The sequence below is a fragment of the Hyla sarda genome, chromosome 2 (genome assembly GCF_029499605.1).
Source record: "Hyla sarda isolate aHylSar1 chromosome 2, aHylSar1.hap1, whole genome shotgun sequence".
NCBI classification, from domain to species: domain Eukaryota; kingdom Metazoa; phylum Chordata; class Amphibia; order Anura; family Hylidae; genus Hyla; species Hyla sarda.
The window spans coordinates 183,553,340-183,571,966 of NC_079190.1; the positions used below are offsets into that span (position 1 = coordinate 183,553,340).

General features: G+C 40.1%; 1 protein-coding gene across 5 annotated transcripts in view; it reads left to right on the top strand.

Moving 5' to 3' along the window:
- Positions 1-18,627, top strand: part of OCA2 (OCA2 melanosomal transmembrane protein) — a 429,791-nt gene that overhangs the window by 288,599 nt on the left and 122,565 nt on the right. For all 5 annotated transcript variants that reach the window (XM_056555890.1, XM_056555889.1, XM_056555886.1 and 2 more), the window contains 3 exons: positions 6,024-6,177; positions 9,700-9,771; positions 17,282-17,347. In XM_056555890.1, coding sequence (XP_056411865.1) covers positions 6,024-6,177; positions 9,700-9,771; positions 17,282-17,347 — 292 coding nt within the window. The remainder of the gene's footprint in view (positions 1-6,023; positions 6,178-9,699; positions 9,772-17,281; positions 17,348-18,627) is intronic.

Genomic DNA, 18,627 nt, shown 5'->3' on the forward strand with positions numbered 1-18,627 from the left:
AGCAGCATGACTGCAGAGGGGGAAGACAGAGTTGTATGTATGTGTGTTTGTGTGAGAGAGTTGGTATCCTGCAAAGTGAGTAAACATTTGGACCACTTTTGCCCCCCCCCCCCCTTTTTTTTGGACTCTTTTTTTTTTTTTTTTTTTTTTGTCTAAATTCCATCCTGTGAGAAACTAGTAGATCTAAGCCACCCAGTGTGATACTAGTGTATCTGAAGATATTATGCCTGATACAAACATCTGACAATCATGTTAGATAAGCCATCCTGTTTGATTTAAGAGTATCAAAGCCAATCATGTGTGACCATAGTGGCTGTATATATTTGACACAAGCGTTTTAGCCTATCATGTGTACTGCTAGTGTATCTAAGCCTACTATGTGTGATGCATTTCTCAGGAACCACACACTCTATATCTGGTAGCATGCAGTATTGGTGAATGCTAGTAAAGGATATTTGCTACTTTTCTGACCATTATTGCCAGATGTGTAGTATAGAGACATGACCTAAGATCTGTGTCTCATAAAAATAAACTGACGGGAGGAGCATAGTTTGGCTTGTAATATTTGAGTTATCAGTTAAGTGCAATTTGTAACATGGAGGAAAATGAGGGGGGTGGTGGCTGCTTCAAGGAAGATAGGTGCACCCCTAGTATGATAGTAATATGTACAGTGGTATTATTTGGTAACTGTGTGTCTATTATGAAGAGGTATAATGTTATACAGTCTACTTTGCTGGCACCGGTATATATTGCAGATTTCCTGCATGCAAACCTTAAATTCTTAGGATTTATATCACAATACCAGCTTTTGCATGCCTAGTAGGTTATTCTTGTTTTCTTGCTCTGCACCATAGTATCTGTAAATTGCTGTAGATGCTTTGACCATTTAAATAGTTATACACACAACAGTTATATACATATGCTTCCCCCCCCCCCCTTTTAAAGGAAATAGTTCTCGATTTATGATTTGCTACGCAGTCTGAATTTCTTTTATGATATTGACTAAATGTGAGCAAATTTTTGAAAAATTTTATTTGGCTGATTTGCCGAATTTTTTGAAAAAATTTGATTTGATCCGAATAAATTCACGGCGAATCAATATAATAAAGCGTGTGTGTGTGTGTCACTTTTTTCTTTTTTTAACATTTTTTTGATAGTACTACTACTCCCATCATGGAACAGACCAGATTGTTCCAGCCAATCACAACTCTCTGCGGGAAATATGAATAATAGATGTGTGTGTGTGTGTATATAGATAGATAGATAGATATATAGATAGATATATAGATATATATATATATATATATATATATATATATATATATAATATTGCCCCGCATTTATACATTATAAAGTATAGCAATATGGCCGTGCCCCGCATCTATATTATAAAGGACGATCGCAGTGGGTGTCAAGAGTGACACCAAAGAACATTACCTGAAAAGGTGATGTAATGAGCTGCTTTGCATATATATATATATATATATATATATATATATATATATATATACACATATATATATATACACATATATATATATACACATATATATATATATACATACACACACACACACACACACATACAAAAACACACACACACACACACACACACACACACATACAAAAACACACACACACACACACACACACACACATACAAAAACACACACACGGTTGTGCAGGGGACCAGAGAAGAGAAGCCGTGCCCTGCATCTATACATTATACAGGATGATCACAGTGGGTTTCAGAAGTGACCCCTGCTGTGATCTGTCCTATACTGCAGGTACTACTGCTCCCAACATGGAGCACACTCAGCTCTATGCTGGGAGCTGTAGTACCTAGATTAATAGACAGATCGCAGCGAATGTCACTTCTGACACCTGTTGCGATCTTTTTATTAATGCAGGTACTACAGCTCCCAGCATGGAGCGGAGTGTGCTCCATGTTGGGAGCAGTAGCACCTGCAGTTAAAGCGCAACTGTCACGGATTTTAACCCCCATAAACTAGCCCCAGGATGACAACGTTGTTAGAAATTACAGTTCAAGCATATCTTTTGCTGCTTTCTAGCAGCTTTAATCAGGCAAAAAATGCTTTTTATGAAGGTTTGCAATAGTCAGATATCCCCTGTAGGTCAGCGATGGGACCGCTGTGCGATTGACACACAGGTCCCAGCGCATAGGCCCCTTTTTCTTCTCATATGCGGGTGGCGCATAAACAGTGCCTGTTCTCCTGTGCCCAGCAGTGATGCAATGCGGGCGGCCACAGCAAGTGCTCTGTCCCTAAGGCCCTATGCGCAGCGTAATGCAGTAGCAGAATGAGCCAGCTGGCCGCCCATTCTCCTGTCTTCCTAGAGTACACAGCGGTTATGTGATGCGAGCAGCCATTTCATTCTGCTACTGCATTAAGCCGCCCATGGGGAGCAAGCGCTTGCTGTAAGAGATGGCCCCCCGCAACACATCACCGATGTGCACAGGAGAATGGACACTGTTTATTATTTTATAGTAGAAAACAAGCAATCAATCTAGTCAATCACACAGCTGTCCCAGCGCTAACATACAGGGGAAATCTGACTGTTGCTGAATTTCATAAGAAGCATTTTTTATTTTGCCCGATTAAAGCGGCTAGAAAGCAAAAAAAGGTATGATTCAACTGTAATTTCTAACAACTTTGTCATCCTAGGGCTAGTTTATGGGGGTTAAAATCCGTGACAGTTGCGCTTTAACTGCAGGGACTACTGCTCCCAACATGAAGCACACTCAGCTCCATGCTGGGAGCTGTAGTACCTGCATTAATTGACAGATCGCAACAGGTGTCAGAAGTGACACCCGCTGTGATCTGTCTATTAATGCAGCAAGGTACTACAGTTCCCAGCATAGAGCTGAATGTGCTCCATGTTGGGAGCAGTAGTACCTGCAGTAAAGGAAATATCCCAGCTGGTATCAGCTTAGCTCCTGTTAAGGAATATAAAAAGCTGATCAGGATTTTATGCCAAGCCAGACTACTCCCCAAAAGGGAAGTTTCTACCCATATGCAGACAGCTGTTTCGTGGTTTTACCACTCGTCAGTACAGAGCAGGGTGATCTGGCTTAGCTGGGGTAAGAGGCCTGAGAGCAGCTAAAGAGGGTGAGTATTTACCTCAGGGCGAGGCCACCACTCCTGGTGTAATGGAGCTTCAGAAGGCCGTTAAGCACTCCACGGGCATTCTGGGTAGGGGAATATGCAAAGCAGCTCGTTAAATCACCTTTTCAGGTAATGTTCCCTGGTATCAGCTTAGCTCCTGTTAAGGAATATATAATTAAATGTGAATTCAGGTAGAAGAAACAGACATGGTTGCACATCTACAATCTTGTATAATGATCTAATTGTTTCTCAGCGTAATATCAAAAACTAACAGGTTGTTAGTATACATTTTTGATCAAAAAGTACAAGCCCACTCGCCACGTCAAGGCCACCTATTTAGAGTGGGTCCCTAACGTCCCTAGCATAAAATGGCGTAGCACTGGGCAGCGACCACCACCGCCGCGACACCAGTGCCCACGGGGGGGGGGGGAGGGAACGACCCACTGGCAGAACGGCCCCAGTGCCACTCAAACCAGTCTATGGGCCGCACCCCCCCACAGACACGGCGCCACGGCAGCAACGGACGCCGCACAGCACCACACCAGTGTGAACAAGGTGCTGTGCGGCATCTGTTGCTGCCCCGGCGCCGTGTCTGCGGGGGGGGGGGGGGGTGCGACCCATGGACTGTTTTGAGTGGCATTGGGGCCACTCTGCCAGTGGGTCGTTCCCCCTGTGAGCACTGGTGTCGCGGCGGTGGTGCCGCCTAGTGCTACACCATTTTATGCTAGGGGCGTTAGGGACCCACTCTTAATAGGTGGCCTTGACGTGGTGAGTGGGCTTGGTACTTTTTGATCAAAACGTATATACTAACAACCTGTTAGTCTTTGAAATTATGCTGAGAAGCAATTAGATCATTGTGTATGATTGTAGATGTGCGACCATGTCTGTCTTCTACCTGAATTCACATTTTCTATCCCCTCTTTTTTTTTTTTTTAACATGTGTCTGCACTCTTCCCCACCCCCTCAGCCCAACCCTATATAAGTAGTAGTTAGCTACACATGGGCCATTTCTTTCCTAGCAGCCTCCCAGTCTGACTGGGAGAGCATAAGTTAGCTTTAGCACCCTGTTCACACTGGTGTGGTGCTGTGCGGCATCTGTTGCTGCCGTGTCTGCGGGGGGGGGTGGGTGCGACCCATGGACTGGTTTGAGTGGCATTGGGGCCGCTCTGCCAGTGGGTCTTTCCCCCTGTGGGCACTGGTGTCGCGGCGGTGGTGGTCGCCACCCAGTGCTACACCATTTTATGCTAGGGACGTTAGGGACCCACTCTTAATAGGTGGCCTTGACGTGGCGGGTGGGCTTTGTACTTTTTGATCAAAACGTATATACTAACAACCTGTTAGTTTTTGAAATTATGCTGAGAAGCAATTAGATCATTGTGCAAGATTGTAGATGTGCGACCATGTCTGTCTTCTACCTGAATTCAGAATATATAATTCATATTTCCCGCAGAGAGTTGTGATTGGCAGGAACAATCTGGCCAATCACAGCTCTCTGCAGGAAATATGAATTTATGATGTAAAGGACAGAACATAGTGCACAGATCATAGTGCAGGATTGCGCAGAAGAGTGGCTGGCTGCCTGCACCTATACATTATATGGGAGGATCGCAACGGGTGTCAGACCCAGGGGTGATCTGTCTATTAGTACAGGTACTACTACTCCCATCATGGAACTGTCTGTTCCATGCTGGGAGTATTAGTACTACCTAAAAACTGTAAAAATAAAGGGGGGAAAAGTGAAACATCTTTTAACACACACAAACTTTATTAAACACATTATTAAAATACATTACTAATAAGTTTAACAAAATGAATTCTAAAAAATTATCATTTTTACATTTAAATGGCCCCTTTTTACATTTTTAGGTCCCTGACGCCCAAATAAATTGTACCTGTTTAAAAATTTATGAAAATTTTGTTATAGAAAATAAACATTTTGTTACATTTTTTTACTGCAAAAAGTGGAATCTTAGTCTTAGAGTAATAACAAAATGGAGTGAAGAAAATTGTTATTTTTTTAATTGAGTGGAAATTTGGATTTGATCATCTCTAATATTGACCATCTCAATGACAAAATTAAAAGCTACGTATGTAGATTTTTAAAACCACTTTGCAGAATTGCTTTTACACAGCAAATAAAAACTAGGGCAAAGTGTCTCGATTTTTAAATTGTTTTGTGTCTGCAACTCCTATGAGGCCATAGATATGTAAGGGTTACAAACCATTTCTCTCTGATCCTACAGTCATAATCTTTCATGTGCTCCCTACTTCTTGTGTACCTACAATCTGTACATTACCATGGAGAGACATAAGTTAAGTATACACAGCGTATTTCATGCTGCGTAGAATCGACTGCACAGCGGTATATACGCTGCATATTCTGTTGTTAGTTGACATACAGGGCTACCCAGTGGCAGCTCTGGGTGTTCAGTGAGGTTTGTAGGCAGGGCCACGCATCACAGTTACATCGGCGTACAGCCCCGCCTCCAAACCTCACTGAACACAATGGGCTACCGCTGGGTATCAGCTTACAGAAGGATATGCAGCATGTTTACCACTGCGCATTGGACTTTGTGCAGTGTCAAATATGCTGCATATTTTTTGTGTGTGACCCTACCCTTACAAAGAAGTTGCTAGGCAAGGTGTGCCATTTTTTAGTCTGGACCTATTAAAAAGTTGTTGTTGTTTTTTTCCGTTTTACCGGGAGCTTTTTGTGGAGGCATAAAAATTTGCCCTTGCTTTATATGAGTAAATGTCTTGTGGAATCAATAAGAGGCAATCTAAGAATAAAGTGTTCTTTTCTGTAGATCTGCTAAATGTGTTTAATTATGTTCCGATTTAATTTCTACTAAAACAAGTTATAAAATGTTAGACTAACCTTGTACATTTAATTTCCAGTGAAACGATTTCAATAAACATTCAAGCATTTCTTCAAGAGACTCAACTCGTTCCGCTGTCTGTAACTCATCAATATCTTAGTGCGAGCATTGAGACCCAAGTAACAATTGCAGCCATTATCTTAGCAGGTGTTTATGTGTTAATCATATTTGAGGTAAGAACCATCAATAGTCCAGTTGGGCTTCCTATAAAACATTAATCAGTGTTAATTGTGTTTTTTATTAAATGTTATTTCTTTTTTTATTTCTGTCTTGAAGCACCACTTTTCTCTTTCCTATACAACAAAGTAACATTAACACTGTACTTCTTGCACTCCTCAGTGTTCACACCTTAAATATTTTAGTAGTATGGGGGATTAGAAACTACAAGGTATAAAATATTCTAGTTAACCATATTATGTAGATATATGGCATACACTTCTCTGGTAATTTTTATTTCATGCAGTATCACAAAAATGACCTTTTTACCATTTTTCTTCTTTAAAGTAATTAAAATATTAATGGACAAATGTCGAATAATGCAATTTTTGTATTCTATTTAAGAAAAAATTGAGGAAGATCAATAATACTAAAAGGTCTGAAAAGGATATATTTACAGGATATACAGGGCCTGAGGCACATGGTGATCCCTAGGTTTATTTTTGCAGAACTATAGATGCTCAGCAGTGGAGTAGATAGAAAAAAAGGGGACCCCCATAGCAAATATCATCATAATGGACCTATTATGATATTTGATTTTTCTTCCCAGGTCAGAAAGGCCTGGTGCTTATTTCCCATTGATCAATACCCCTCTCCAATTTATTCTCTGATATTTGAGTTTCCTGGAAAGAGCACATTTTCAACAACATAAAAAAGATTGGGCCCCATAGTAGCGGCATGGTCTGTCACGATGGATTCAGTGCACCAATGGATTATGCTCTCTAGAGATGAGTGAAGTTACAGCGATTCGTCACGAACCTCGCTGCTCGGGGTTTGCTGACTTAGTTCAGCATAAATTAGTTCAGCTTTCTGGTGCTCTGGTGGGCTGGAAAAGGTGGTTACAGTCCTAGGAGACTCTCTCCTAGGACTGTATCCACCTTTTCCAGCCGACCAGAGCACCTGAAAGCTGAACTAATTTATGCAGGCTAAAGTCAGCAACTGCGGAGCCGAGAAGTTTGTGACAAATCAAACTACTGTAACTTCCTTCATCTCTAATGCTCTCGATAGCACTGTTATATAAATATACCTCCCTTCAGAAGCAATGTTTCCATTGAAGAATAAATGTGTTATTCAATATGGAATGCCATTTAATATACCTCCATATGAAATCTAAGTCATATGAAGATTGAGTAGTAACTTGGAAATTACACAAGTCATGATTTGCTATGTGCTTGTGCCCAAATTCCAACACTTACTATATTTATATAAAATACTGTACACATAACATAATACAATTTTATCATTCATCTGTCTAATCAGTAGATTTGGATCTCTATATGATAAAAAGTAGCAGCTATAAAACTACTGTACTAACTAGGACAAATGAAAACATTTTTTAATTATGTTGTACTAAAAGATAGAAATTCACTTAAAAGTTTACCTGTCATTAACAAATACGTTTTACTTAATGTAGCTTATATGTATATTTTAAATATACATTGGATAAAAATTTTGTATTTTTGTCCCTACAGCTATTGTCTGTATGTCTCTGTAAGGAGTCCAAATAGAGGAAGTGTGGGTGAACAAGCGGGGCTCTGTGCAGTGAGGGCAAGCGGGGCTCTGTGCAGTGAGGGCAAGTGGGGCTCTGTGCAGTGAGGGCAAGCGGGGCTCTGTGCAGTGAGGGCAAGCGGGGCTCTGTGCAGTGAGGGCAAGTGGGGCTCTGTGCAGTGAGGGCAAGCGGGGCTCTGTGCAGTGAGGGCAAGCGGGGCTCTGTGCAGTGAGGGCAAGCGGGGCTCTGTGCATTGAGGGCAAGCAACTCCGTCCTCCGTCAGGTGAAACAGCGTCCTGCCTCCTCCCTCACACCAATCGCCGTCATCCTTCAACCACAACTCCCTTGTCCAAAACGCCATCATGCCACAGACGATTCTCCCTCAGAAGTAACTTCCTGCCGCATAGCAGAGCAGACTCTGCACAGCATGTACAGCATAGTCGAAACTGTGAAACTTGCATGTGTATACTACAGACACTACATGTGCTACAGAGTCTGTTAAGCAGAGCCGACATTGAATACCGTGTACAGCAGAACCTGTATAACAGAGAGCCGACACTGGCTCAGCTCTGCTACACGGCAGGAACGTTTTTCGTCTGAGGGATGACTGTCATCCTAAAGTCTCTCATCCGAAACTCAGAGGGAGGAGGGAGTTGCGGCTGACGTCTGAAGGAGATATGCCCGAGGGAGGAGGTGGGATGCCATTTCACCTGACGGAGGACGGAGTTACGGCTGATGTGACTGTCCTAAAATGGATACCGTGCGTGGAGGACAAGCGGGGCTCTGTGCGTGGAGGACAAGCGGGGCTCTGTGCGTGGAGGACAAGTGGGGCTCTGTGCGCGGAGGCTCTGTGACAAGCCAGGAGCTTGTACAGAGACCTGCTTTTCCTGCCCTTCCTGTATTTGGTCTCCTCACAGAGACACACATGCAATAGCTGCAGGGACAGCTTTTTTTCACCCAAAAATATACAGATACACTATAAAGGGAAATGCATAATATCCTTGTTAGGGTGCATTCACACCACGTTTTTGCAACACAGTTCCCTGTATACGTTTTGTATGTGAAGACCATATGGAACCGTATTTGAAAACGTATGCATTGACTCTCCATTGAAAACCATATGCCAAAAGATGCATCAGGTTGTGTCAGTTTTGCATCCTGTACGGTTTTGTCAGGTTTTTTCCTGTACCCAAAACCGTAGTCTACCACGCCTTTAGGTCCGGTTGAAAAACTGTATTAAACCGTATACATTTTTTTTTTAACATGGGAGTCAATGGGAACCGTATAGAACTGTATGTGCATACAGTTCCATCCAGTTTTCACCATACAGTTTTTGACTTTGCACAGTTTTTTTTCTTGTAATTTCAATCAAACAAGTACAACTTTATTCAAAATGGAGTGAAAAGTTAAAAACGTATACGTTTTCTTCTTTAAAAATGGATGCAACCGGATGTCAGTTTCAAACCATATACGGTTTTTAACTGTATACGGGTAAAAATTTGTACACACGTTTTAATACAGTTTAGTCAGGTTTTGAGGAATCCGTTTTTTTTCACAAACCTGATACGGGAACTGTATTGCAAAAACGTGGTGTGAATGCAGCCTTAGTTGAAGTGAAGGTCTGGAAACTATTACTTGTTTTATCATCTGAATTTTTTTTTTACAAACTGCAAGCCCTGTTCTTTCCCCCCATAGTAATGCATAGAAGACCTTTACATAATTTATATAATTGTAAATATGAATACACTTTTAATATGTATCTTAATTTTTTCTGCTTTAGGCTTCTATCTAGGACTGTGGTTGAGCCAGAATGGCTTGCTTTCTTACAACCCTTTCACCCAGGCTTCCTAATATTTTTTTACATAAAAAGTTTCTCTTTTAAATCTTTTACTGTGAAACGGTTTGTCTGTCTTGACCAATTTGACAAGAACTTATTAATTATGTATTAATGTTTTAATTTCTAGTCCTGAATGAATAAATATTTTTGTAGATTGTCCACAGAACTCTAGCAGCTATGATCGGCTCCTTGGCCGCGCTTGCAGCTTTAGCAGCAGTTGGTGACGTAAGTCGATAAATCTAAATATTTCACAGTCTATACACACACAGTGTGTGTGTGTGTGTGTATGTGTGTGTGTGTGTATATATAATATCCCAATTGGTTGAGCAATTTTTTTCTGACCTCAAGGGTCTCAACACCTGGACAACCATTATATAAATAATAATAAAAAGGATATATAATAAGGTGTATATATATACCTTATTATATATCCTTTTTATTATTATTTATATAATGGTTGTCCAGGTGTTGAGACCCTTGAGGTCAGTAAAAAAATTGCTCAACCAATTGGGTTTGTCATGTGAAAGTTATAGTTTTCTTCCAGTAAATCCTAAAAATCCATAATTTTCAGAAGCGAAAACATGCTCATAACTTAGACATCTTATCCCCTATTCTATAGACATGAATGGAGGGGGTGTGGCGTGATGTCACGACTACGGCCGCCCGAAACCAACATTCTGAATATAATGGCCAGAATGCAGGGGTGCCTGGCTGGACCCCCATAATCAGACTTCTTATCCCCTATCCTTTGGGGATAAGATAGGGGATAAGATGTCTAGGGGTGGAGTACCCCTTTTAAGTTATGAGGCTGTTTTTGCTTATACCATATTAATCTCAGTATTAGAAGCATTAGAAGAATATTAGAAAATCAGCATTGGAAAGGTTTTCTGGAGAACAACCATATCATTTGAAGTGTCCTTTGTGACAGTCTGACATAAAAGACCTCACCTGCCACTGATCCTCCTGTGATCTGATTTTGATGGTGTTGATCCCTGCTGTCACCACTGTGCCCTCTGATCGACTGCGTGAGCATTTCCCGAGTGTACCAGCAGAGAGGCAGTGGCAGGTGAATACAGTTTTTTTTGTATTGGACTGGCATCCTGGGCTCTTTTATATGATAGTCATCCTATGCTCTAGAATACATTTTTAACCCCTTAAGGACGCAGGACGTAAATGTACGTCCTGGTGAGGTGGTACTTAACGCACCAGGACGTACATTTACGTCCTAAGCATAACCGCGGGCATCGGAGCGATGCCCGTGTCATGCGCGGCTGATCTCGGCTGCTGATCGCAGCCAGGGACCCGCCGGCAATGGCCGACGCCCGCGATCTCGCGGGCGTCCGCCATTAACCCCTCAGGTGCCGGGATCAATACAGATCCCGGCATCTGCGGGAGTTCGCGATTAAAATGAACGATCGGATCGCCCGCAGCGCTGCTGCGGGGATCCGATCATTCATAACGCCGCACGGAGGTCCCCTCACCTTCCTCCGTGTGGCTCCCGGCGTCTCCTGCTCTGGTCTGTGATCGAGCAGACCAGAGCAGGAGATGACCGATAATACTGATCTGTTCTATGTCCTATACATAGAACAGATCAGTATTAGCAATCATGGTATTGCTATGAATAGTCCCCTATGGGGACTATTCAAGTGTAAAAAAAAATGTAAAAAAATGTAAAAGTAAAAGTAAAAAAAAAGTGAAAAATCCCCTCCCCCAATAAAAAAGTAAAACGTCCGTTTTTTCCTATTTTACCCCCAAAAAGCGTAAAAAACATTTTTTATAGACATATTTGGTATCGCCGGGTGCGTAAATGTCCGAACTATTAAAATAAAATGTTAATGATCCCGTACGGTGAACGGCGTGAACGAAAAAAAATTTAAAAAGTCCAAAATTCCTACTTTTTTAATACATTTTATTAAAAAAAAAATTATAAAAAATGTATTAAAAGTTTTTTATATACAAATGTGGTATCAAAAAAAAGTACAGATCATGGCGCAAAAAATGAGCCCCCATACCGCCGCTTATACGGAAAAATAAAAAAGTTATAGGTCATCAAAATAAAGGGATTATAAACGTACTAATTTGGTTAAAAAGTTTGTGATTTTTTTTAAGCACAACAATAATATAAAAGTATATAATAATGGGTATCATTTTAATCGTATTGACCCTCAGAATAAAGAACACATGTCATTTTTACCAGAAATTGTACGGCGTGAAAACAAAACCTTCCAAAATTAGCAAAATTGCGTTTTTCGTTTTAATTTCCCCACAAAAATAGTGTTTTTTGGTTGCGCCATACATTTTATGATATAATGAGTGATGTCATTACAAAGGACAACTGGTCGCGCAAAAAACAAGCCCTCATACTAGTCTGTGGATGAAAATATAAAAGAGTTATGATTTTTAGAAGGCGAGGAGGAAAAAATGAAAACGTAAAAATTAAATTGTCTGAGTCCTTAAGGCCAAAATGGGCTGAGTCCTTAAGGGGTTAAATACCAAGCTTCAAAGCTGAACATGATGTTGTACACTTTAAATGAATATACCTGAAGTTTAACTAAGGCTTCATTTTTATTAGACTTCTTTTTCTAATGTCACTTTAAAATGTAAATTGGACAGGATAACTTCTTATTATAAATATCCAATGGAAGCTGCACCATTTCTGGCATATAGCCTGTGACACATTAAAATTAATTACACCTTAACTACATTTATATAACTTGGCACATTTTATCAATCAGTCTGTACGCCCTATTACATGGAAGCAATAAAAACAGCAGATGTTTTGCAATTGACTGCAATTATTAGGTAATGGTTAAATGTTAAACTTTTTATTGGAAAAACTGGTAATGAGAACAAAAACAAAACATAACCACCAGATTACATAAATTAACTTTCCTATTTTATAACGTAGAGACACATTGCTGGATATGATGATCACTTGATGATCAATGGAGCTCAACTTTTGGGACCCAACTGATCTTGAAAATAAGGGGAAGCAGTTTAAAATCCAGGGATCAATGTTTTGGAGTATATGGTCATTTTGGCAATTTCCCATGACACCTTGTCTATGGACAGTAATAGGCATTGCACTACAAGTGGCCTGGAGGGCTTCCACTACAATCATACACCTGCTATTGTGTCACACACAGTGAGGGTGATCAGGGGCTGAAAGGGAACAAACAGAATGCAGTTACCAGCTGGAACTAACTGTATATCAGCCCAGTCCATACTTCCCCACCACATATTTGCCATACAGCACTGAGTTCTTCTGAGACAGCACTGAGTTCTTCTGATGCTCACTTGGTCAATTGGCAAAAGGAGTTTCAACTGCTTTATTACATTGACAGATGGACTGCCTAGAATTCAATCTGTGGAAAAGTTGCGCATAATAAGATTTAATAAAGCATCTAAAACTCCTTTGAACTTCTGACTATACTGTGATACTTCGTTCTCATATGCCATACGTATACAGCAGAGCACATGTTTGTCAGGAACAATGTACAAAATATACAATGTGCAAAAAAAAAAAACAACTAAATGTACAAACAAGTGCAACCCCCCCCCCAAAAAAAAAAAAAAAAAACGGACGTTTTGGCAACCTGACTGCCAGTTGGGAGCTGCCTCTCTTCTAGTCAAACTGTGGTGAGCCCCACTAGAGTGATACTTTAAGCACCTTATGGAGAATCTTACAGCTAGTTTACCCGCACTAAACACAATATTCTGGGTTAAAATGTGGTTGAAGAGCTTTAAAATGATGTGTTATTTATTGAAATGTGTCAGTTAGGTGCTGCATTATGGTTGTAAATAGTTTTATTTTTAATACACCCCAGTGTGCATTGGAGGCAGGGAGCTGGCTGGCCGAGCTCCCCTTTCTCCTCCATATTCCCCCTTTGACTCGCTACCGTCATTATCATGCTAATGAAGGCAGCGGGTGAACGCACAGGGACCAGAGCGCTTACCTGAAGCCTTTATTAACATAATAATGAAGACAGGGCTTACGGGAATATGGTGGAGACAGGGGAGCTCAGCCAGCAGGTTTCCATTCTCCAATGAGTATTAAGAGTAACACTATTTAAAAGCATAGCACAGCACCTAGCCAACGGATTTCAGTGAGCAACCCCTCATTTTACATCTCTTAATTCACACTATTACCCAGTATACATGGCTTTAGTGCAGGTGAACTAGCTGTCAGTTTCTTAAACTAACAGGGAACCTGTCACCATAAAATGATATGTAATCTATCGGCATCTTGCTACTATGGAGAAGGAAGGGCTGGGCAGATTGTTAAATATCTTTGTTTTCGGTATAAATTCAATATTCCTGAAAATAATAATAACTTAAGTTATGTAATGCAAGTACCGTTGTGTACTGATCCAATGTTATGGCCTGCATAATACCTCTAGCAAAAGTCAAAGAATCACCCCGCTTTATCACTTAGCAAATGCACAAATCCCAGAAATGACAAAATATTTTTGTTATACCTGAACACTCTGGTTTCATGGAACATACCTTTTAACTATAAAAGTAAATCCTTTTAATTCATCAAACATATTTTTTTTCCTAATAAAGGAGAGACAAAATATGGAAAAAATATGGAATTCTCAGTTTCACCTTTCCAGACCTCTATGATTCCTGAATTGTTTGAGGCACTGACATGGCTAATGATGAACAACATTCTGCTCTCTTGAGAAGCGGTTGACAGTTTTGCAGAATGAAAAGTGTCCTAAATATATATATTTTTTTTCATTTTCACCTTCACTTTCAATAAGATTGAGATCTGCTGGCCATATCAATGACTTTATATGCCTTTCACATGTTTTGACCTATGGCAAGATTCATTATAATCCTGGAAAATGACTTTATTATCACCAAAGGTCACTTTACAATTCATTCCATCGATTGTAATTGTTAACTCCCCTTGTCTATTATAAATGAGTGGGGAAATGTGATAGTTTTCTTCAGGCAGTCATTTTCATTTGTTTCATATGAACAGAACCATACAAAAGTTTCAGCATCATTTCCTTGGCCAGTGCAGAATGAGGATTCCTAACTGAAAATCACTTACATCTAATAATACACACTACATGGTGGATTCTCTTTAGCTCACTGTAACTTTATTTTTATTTGTTTAGGTGCTTGGATTTTTTTTTCTTGCATTTTAGACACATGCAATGACTTTTTTTTTTTCATTTATGTTCATTCATTTTATAGTTTATTTTTTTAAGGTATACTGCTTTGAGTTTTCTATCCTGATACTTTACTGTCTTCCTCTTAAAGGGCTAGTGCTTATTAAAGTAGTTCTTCACATTCAGTGTACTGTCATCACAGCCTATTTTTAGAAACCTTCATTCCTCCCTGTCCAAGCTATAAGGTTCCTAAATTCCTATGAGTGCAAAGGTGTTCTACTGTTCTGTAATCTGATTCCAATAATCTTACTACTCTAGTACCCACAACCACAGGAGTACTGGGAACAGCTGGGTGACATCAACCAAGAAAAAAAAAAAAAAAAAGGATGCTTCAGCAGGCTGGTAGTGGGGCTGGTCCCACACTCCCCCGACCCCAATCCTCTCTTTCATAACTAGCCAGGTAAACAAGCAGATGAAGCTTGGCCTTACCCAGCTTAAAGAGGTTAACTGGTGAAGGTTTTTTTTTTTTTTTTCCATAAAGATGCTTACGCTGCCTGCAGGAAAACAACAACAAAAAAACAAACCAAAGCTATACCCCTCCACCTGATACCAGCTTACTACCACCCCACACCTGGATGACTATTATGTAATGGGGAAACACACCCAAAAACACACCCCTCCCTCCTCCTGGCTGTACTGCATCCTCTAGGGACCATCAGGTTATCCCTAAAGGCTGGCCCCAAAACAGTTAGGCTATGTTCACATGTCGGAATTTCCATGTGGAATTCTGCGCAGAGATTCGGCGGCAGCACGAGTACCATTGTATTCAATCAGATTCTGGCACCGAAATTCTGATTTCAGTGTCCGCATAAGTATGAACATGTCCATTCTTTCTGCGGAGTGTCCGCACAGAGATTTTCCGTGAGGACATGCCAATGTGTGAACACAGCCTCAAGTGGTGATGCAGAGCATTGCCACTTAACTTTTTCCTTACTGACTGATCAGAAAGTATACAATGTATGCTATACAGTCCGGTGCCCATCTCAGGAGCAGGAACCTTCTGCTCTTGACTGGAAAGCTCTGTTCAGAAAAGGTCTCCTGTTTACTTTACAGCAAACAGCAGTGTGCTATGCACCACTGTTTGTTGTATGGCCTGGGGAGGTAAGTGACAATTCTATGCATCACCAGTCAACTCCTTACACTCTGTGGGCTGGCCACTCTGTATCTGGACAGAGGGGGACATGTATCATTATTTGTGTATGGTAGAAGCATTTTACCCCTTTTCCCGAATTCTAAATTATGTGCAGAAGAGCTAAATTTATCAATCAAGTGCAATGAGCTTCATAAATTGCGGGTAAATATAGTAATCTCCTAAATCCACTCTTTGGAAAATAGAATCAATGATTTAGAGCATCTTGCTACGTTAAGTCCAAGATGGCTTATATTTGCGCAAAAAAAACTGCTCTTGCAGCAAAATTTTTGGTGTAAAAAAAAAAGTACGCAGTTAATAAATCCATGTGTACTATAGATGTCACTCCAAGGTACCCTGATTCAGCCACATCTGGAGGACATGCTCTACCAAAACGTGCGCAAAAAAATTGCGCAAAAAAAGGGCTTGCGCAAAATTTTGCGCAAAAAAATACACACAAAACAGGGGTAAAATCTTTGATACATGTCCCCCAGAGTGTGTAAAGCCTGCCCGTTTGGTAGTATATTTGCGATCTACTGAAGTCAAAATCTAAATCTGCTGCCTAAAATCTGCAGTGGACTTTAATGTAAAGTAGCACTATTCCTGGACAAAACATAGCTTAATGGTATATAGTACGTTTTACCTGATTTCTGCTCTGCAGGCTCCATCTTTAATTATCAGTCGCCCTGAGCTAGTGAGTGGAGGCTAACTTATATGATGCCTTCCATATTCTGCACATACTGAAGAGGGGATCCTGCTCCCTATGGCTCTATAATACAGAAGTAGCAGGGAGTATCTGATACTACCCCTCCTCCTCTGCGCTAATTTTTATACTGACTTGAGTTCAGAAGGGAGGGAAAGCAAGAAAGGAGCCTAATAATAAGTGCAAATAAAGGCAAAAGGTACTAATTATTTCTGTAGGATTATTGTAGGGATGTAACTTAAAATCTATAACTACACATGCCCTCTACATGTAGATATTTTTTCCATAAAATATTTACATTTTAAATTAAAGGAATTTTAAATGTAGTTTAAATAACATATACCTGTAACAGTATTGATTTGTAAATTGTATATCTTGGGCTTATGGCGTTTCTAGAACGGTTAATTTATACTGCATATCTGTATATTACATCATATCTGTATATTACATTGTGACAGCACACAATAAAACAGGGTGCTATAAAATGATTGAAGAAAAGCGTTAGAGTAAAAAATACACACAAAAAAGAAAAAAGAAATGGGGCTATAAATGGCTGTGAACAGGCAGCATAGGAAAGGATGATGATATAAATGTTAACTTCCATTCATTAAGTATATTAGAATGGCTGATTATTAAATGAAGTGCATATTCTCTGCAGCTGATCATTATATGGGTAATTAACAGTTTTATTTAATACATTCTTCTGTCCTCTAATTATAGAGACCCAGCTTGGTGAAGGTAGTGGAGTGGATTGATTATGAGACGCTCGCACTTCTCTTTGGAATGGTAATTATTAATCTGGATTATTAACAAGTAGATGATGTTAGCTGCTTGTTTTCAATTATTTATATTATTTTTACATTCTGCAAATTCTGTATTGTCTGGACTTAATAATAAAGGGCACGTTGTTAAAGTAATTACGGATGTTTTCTGTAAAAAGTCACTGCAAATTTATATTCTCTTCTGGTAAAAGAACCATAATGCTGTAGTCCGTAGCCGCAGTTTTCTGGCAGTTTTTTTGTACTGTATTCTTGTTAAACAAAAGCATTCTGATACATCCCAATGATGCTGTTAGACCAAAGCCAGATGACAAGGACTGAGCTCAGTATCAGTTTATTTAATCTACCTAAAATCAAACTTTGCTAAATGTAAAAAAAATAAAAATGACTGACTAGTTTCTGACCTCTGGTGCTTAGATCCTTATGTGAAACATGAAACATTGTATTCCTCAATAGCATTGACTTGGAAATAGAGCAGAGGGAACCCGGTAAGACAGATATCAAAAGAAGGGCTGGATCTTTATCTATCAGAGTCTCTGTAATCCTAAAAATTAGGTCTTTAACCATAGTCAAAAAAAGCTGGAGCAATTGACAACCCCACCAAATATGGAACATCGTGCCTACTTCCCTTCCGCCTCTCCAGAAGGAGTTTAAGACATGAGGAAATGTTTTATGAAGAACAAAAAGGACTCTATCATCGGGTCATAAGTTTATAATTCGTCTCCTGAATCCTGCCTGAAGACTCTTTTATTTCTATAAATGGTACAACACAGAGCTATAAGAAATGAAGCTCTGGTGGAACATAATTACTTACTAAAACAGACAGTCCTCTTTAAGGAATTGTCTATTCCAGTTGCTTCACTGGACTGGCTGAATACCACTAAATAAAATTGTGGTAAAGCCTTGTGGGGGTGTAGGGTAGTTGGGGTGTTGCTGTTCAATATAATGGGCGCTGTTAACCCTTGTCACTCGTGATGCCAGGGTGAGGGTTAAAACTCTGTAGTGATTCTGGGCCTATCGCCACCCTTTCCAAGACCGATAGGTGAGTGTAAAATAAATGGATTGTCCACAGCAGTGCTGAACTTAAAACTTGCAGGAACTTTACTGAAGATTTTCTGTACATGCAGTATTGGTAACAGTCCAGATAACAGAGTCTATATAGACAGCACAGCAGGGACTGACAATTGCTTAGGACCGGAAAGTTGTCTCAAGATTAGGAGGATTGAATTTGCATAGATTTAGGGGTTGGATTAGGTCCAGAGATCTTGCGGGGAATTGTAAGAACTA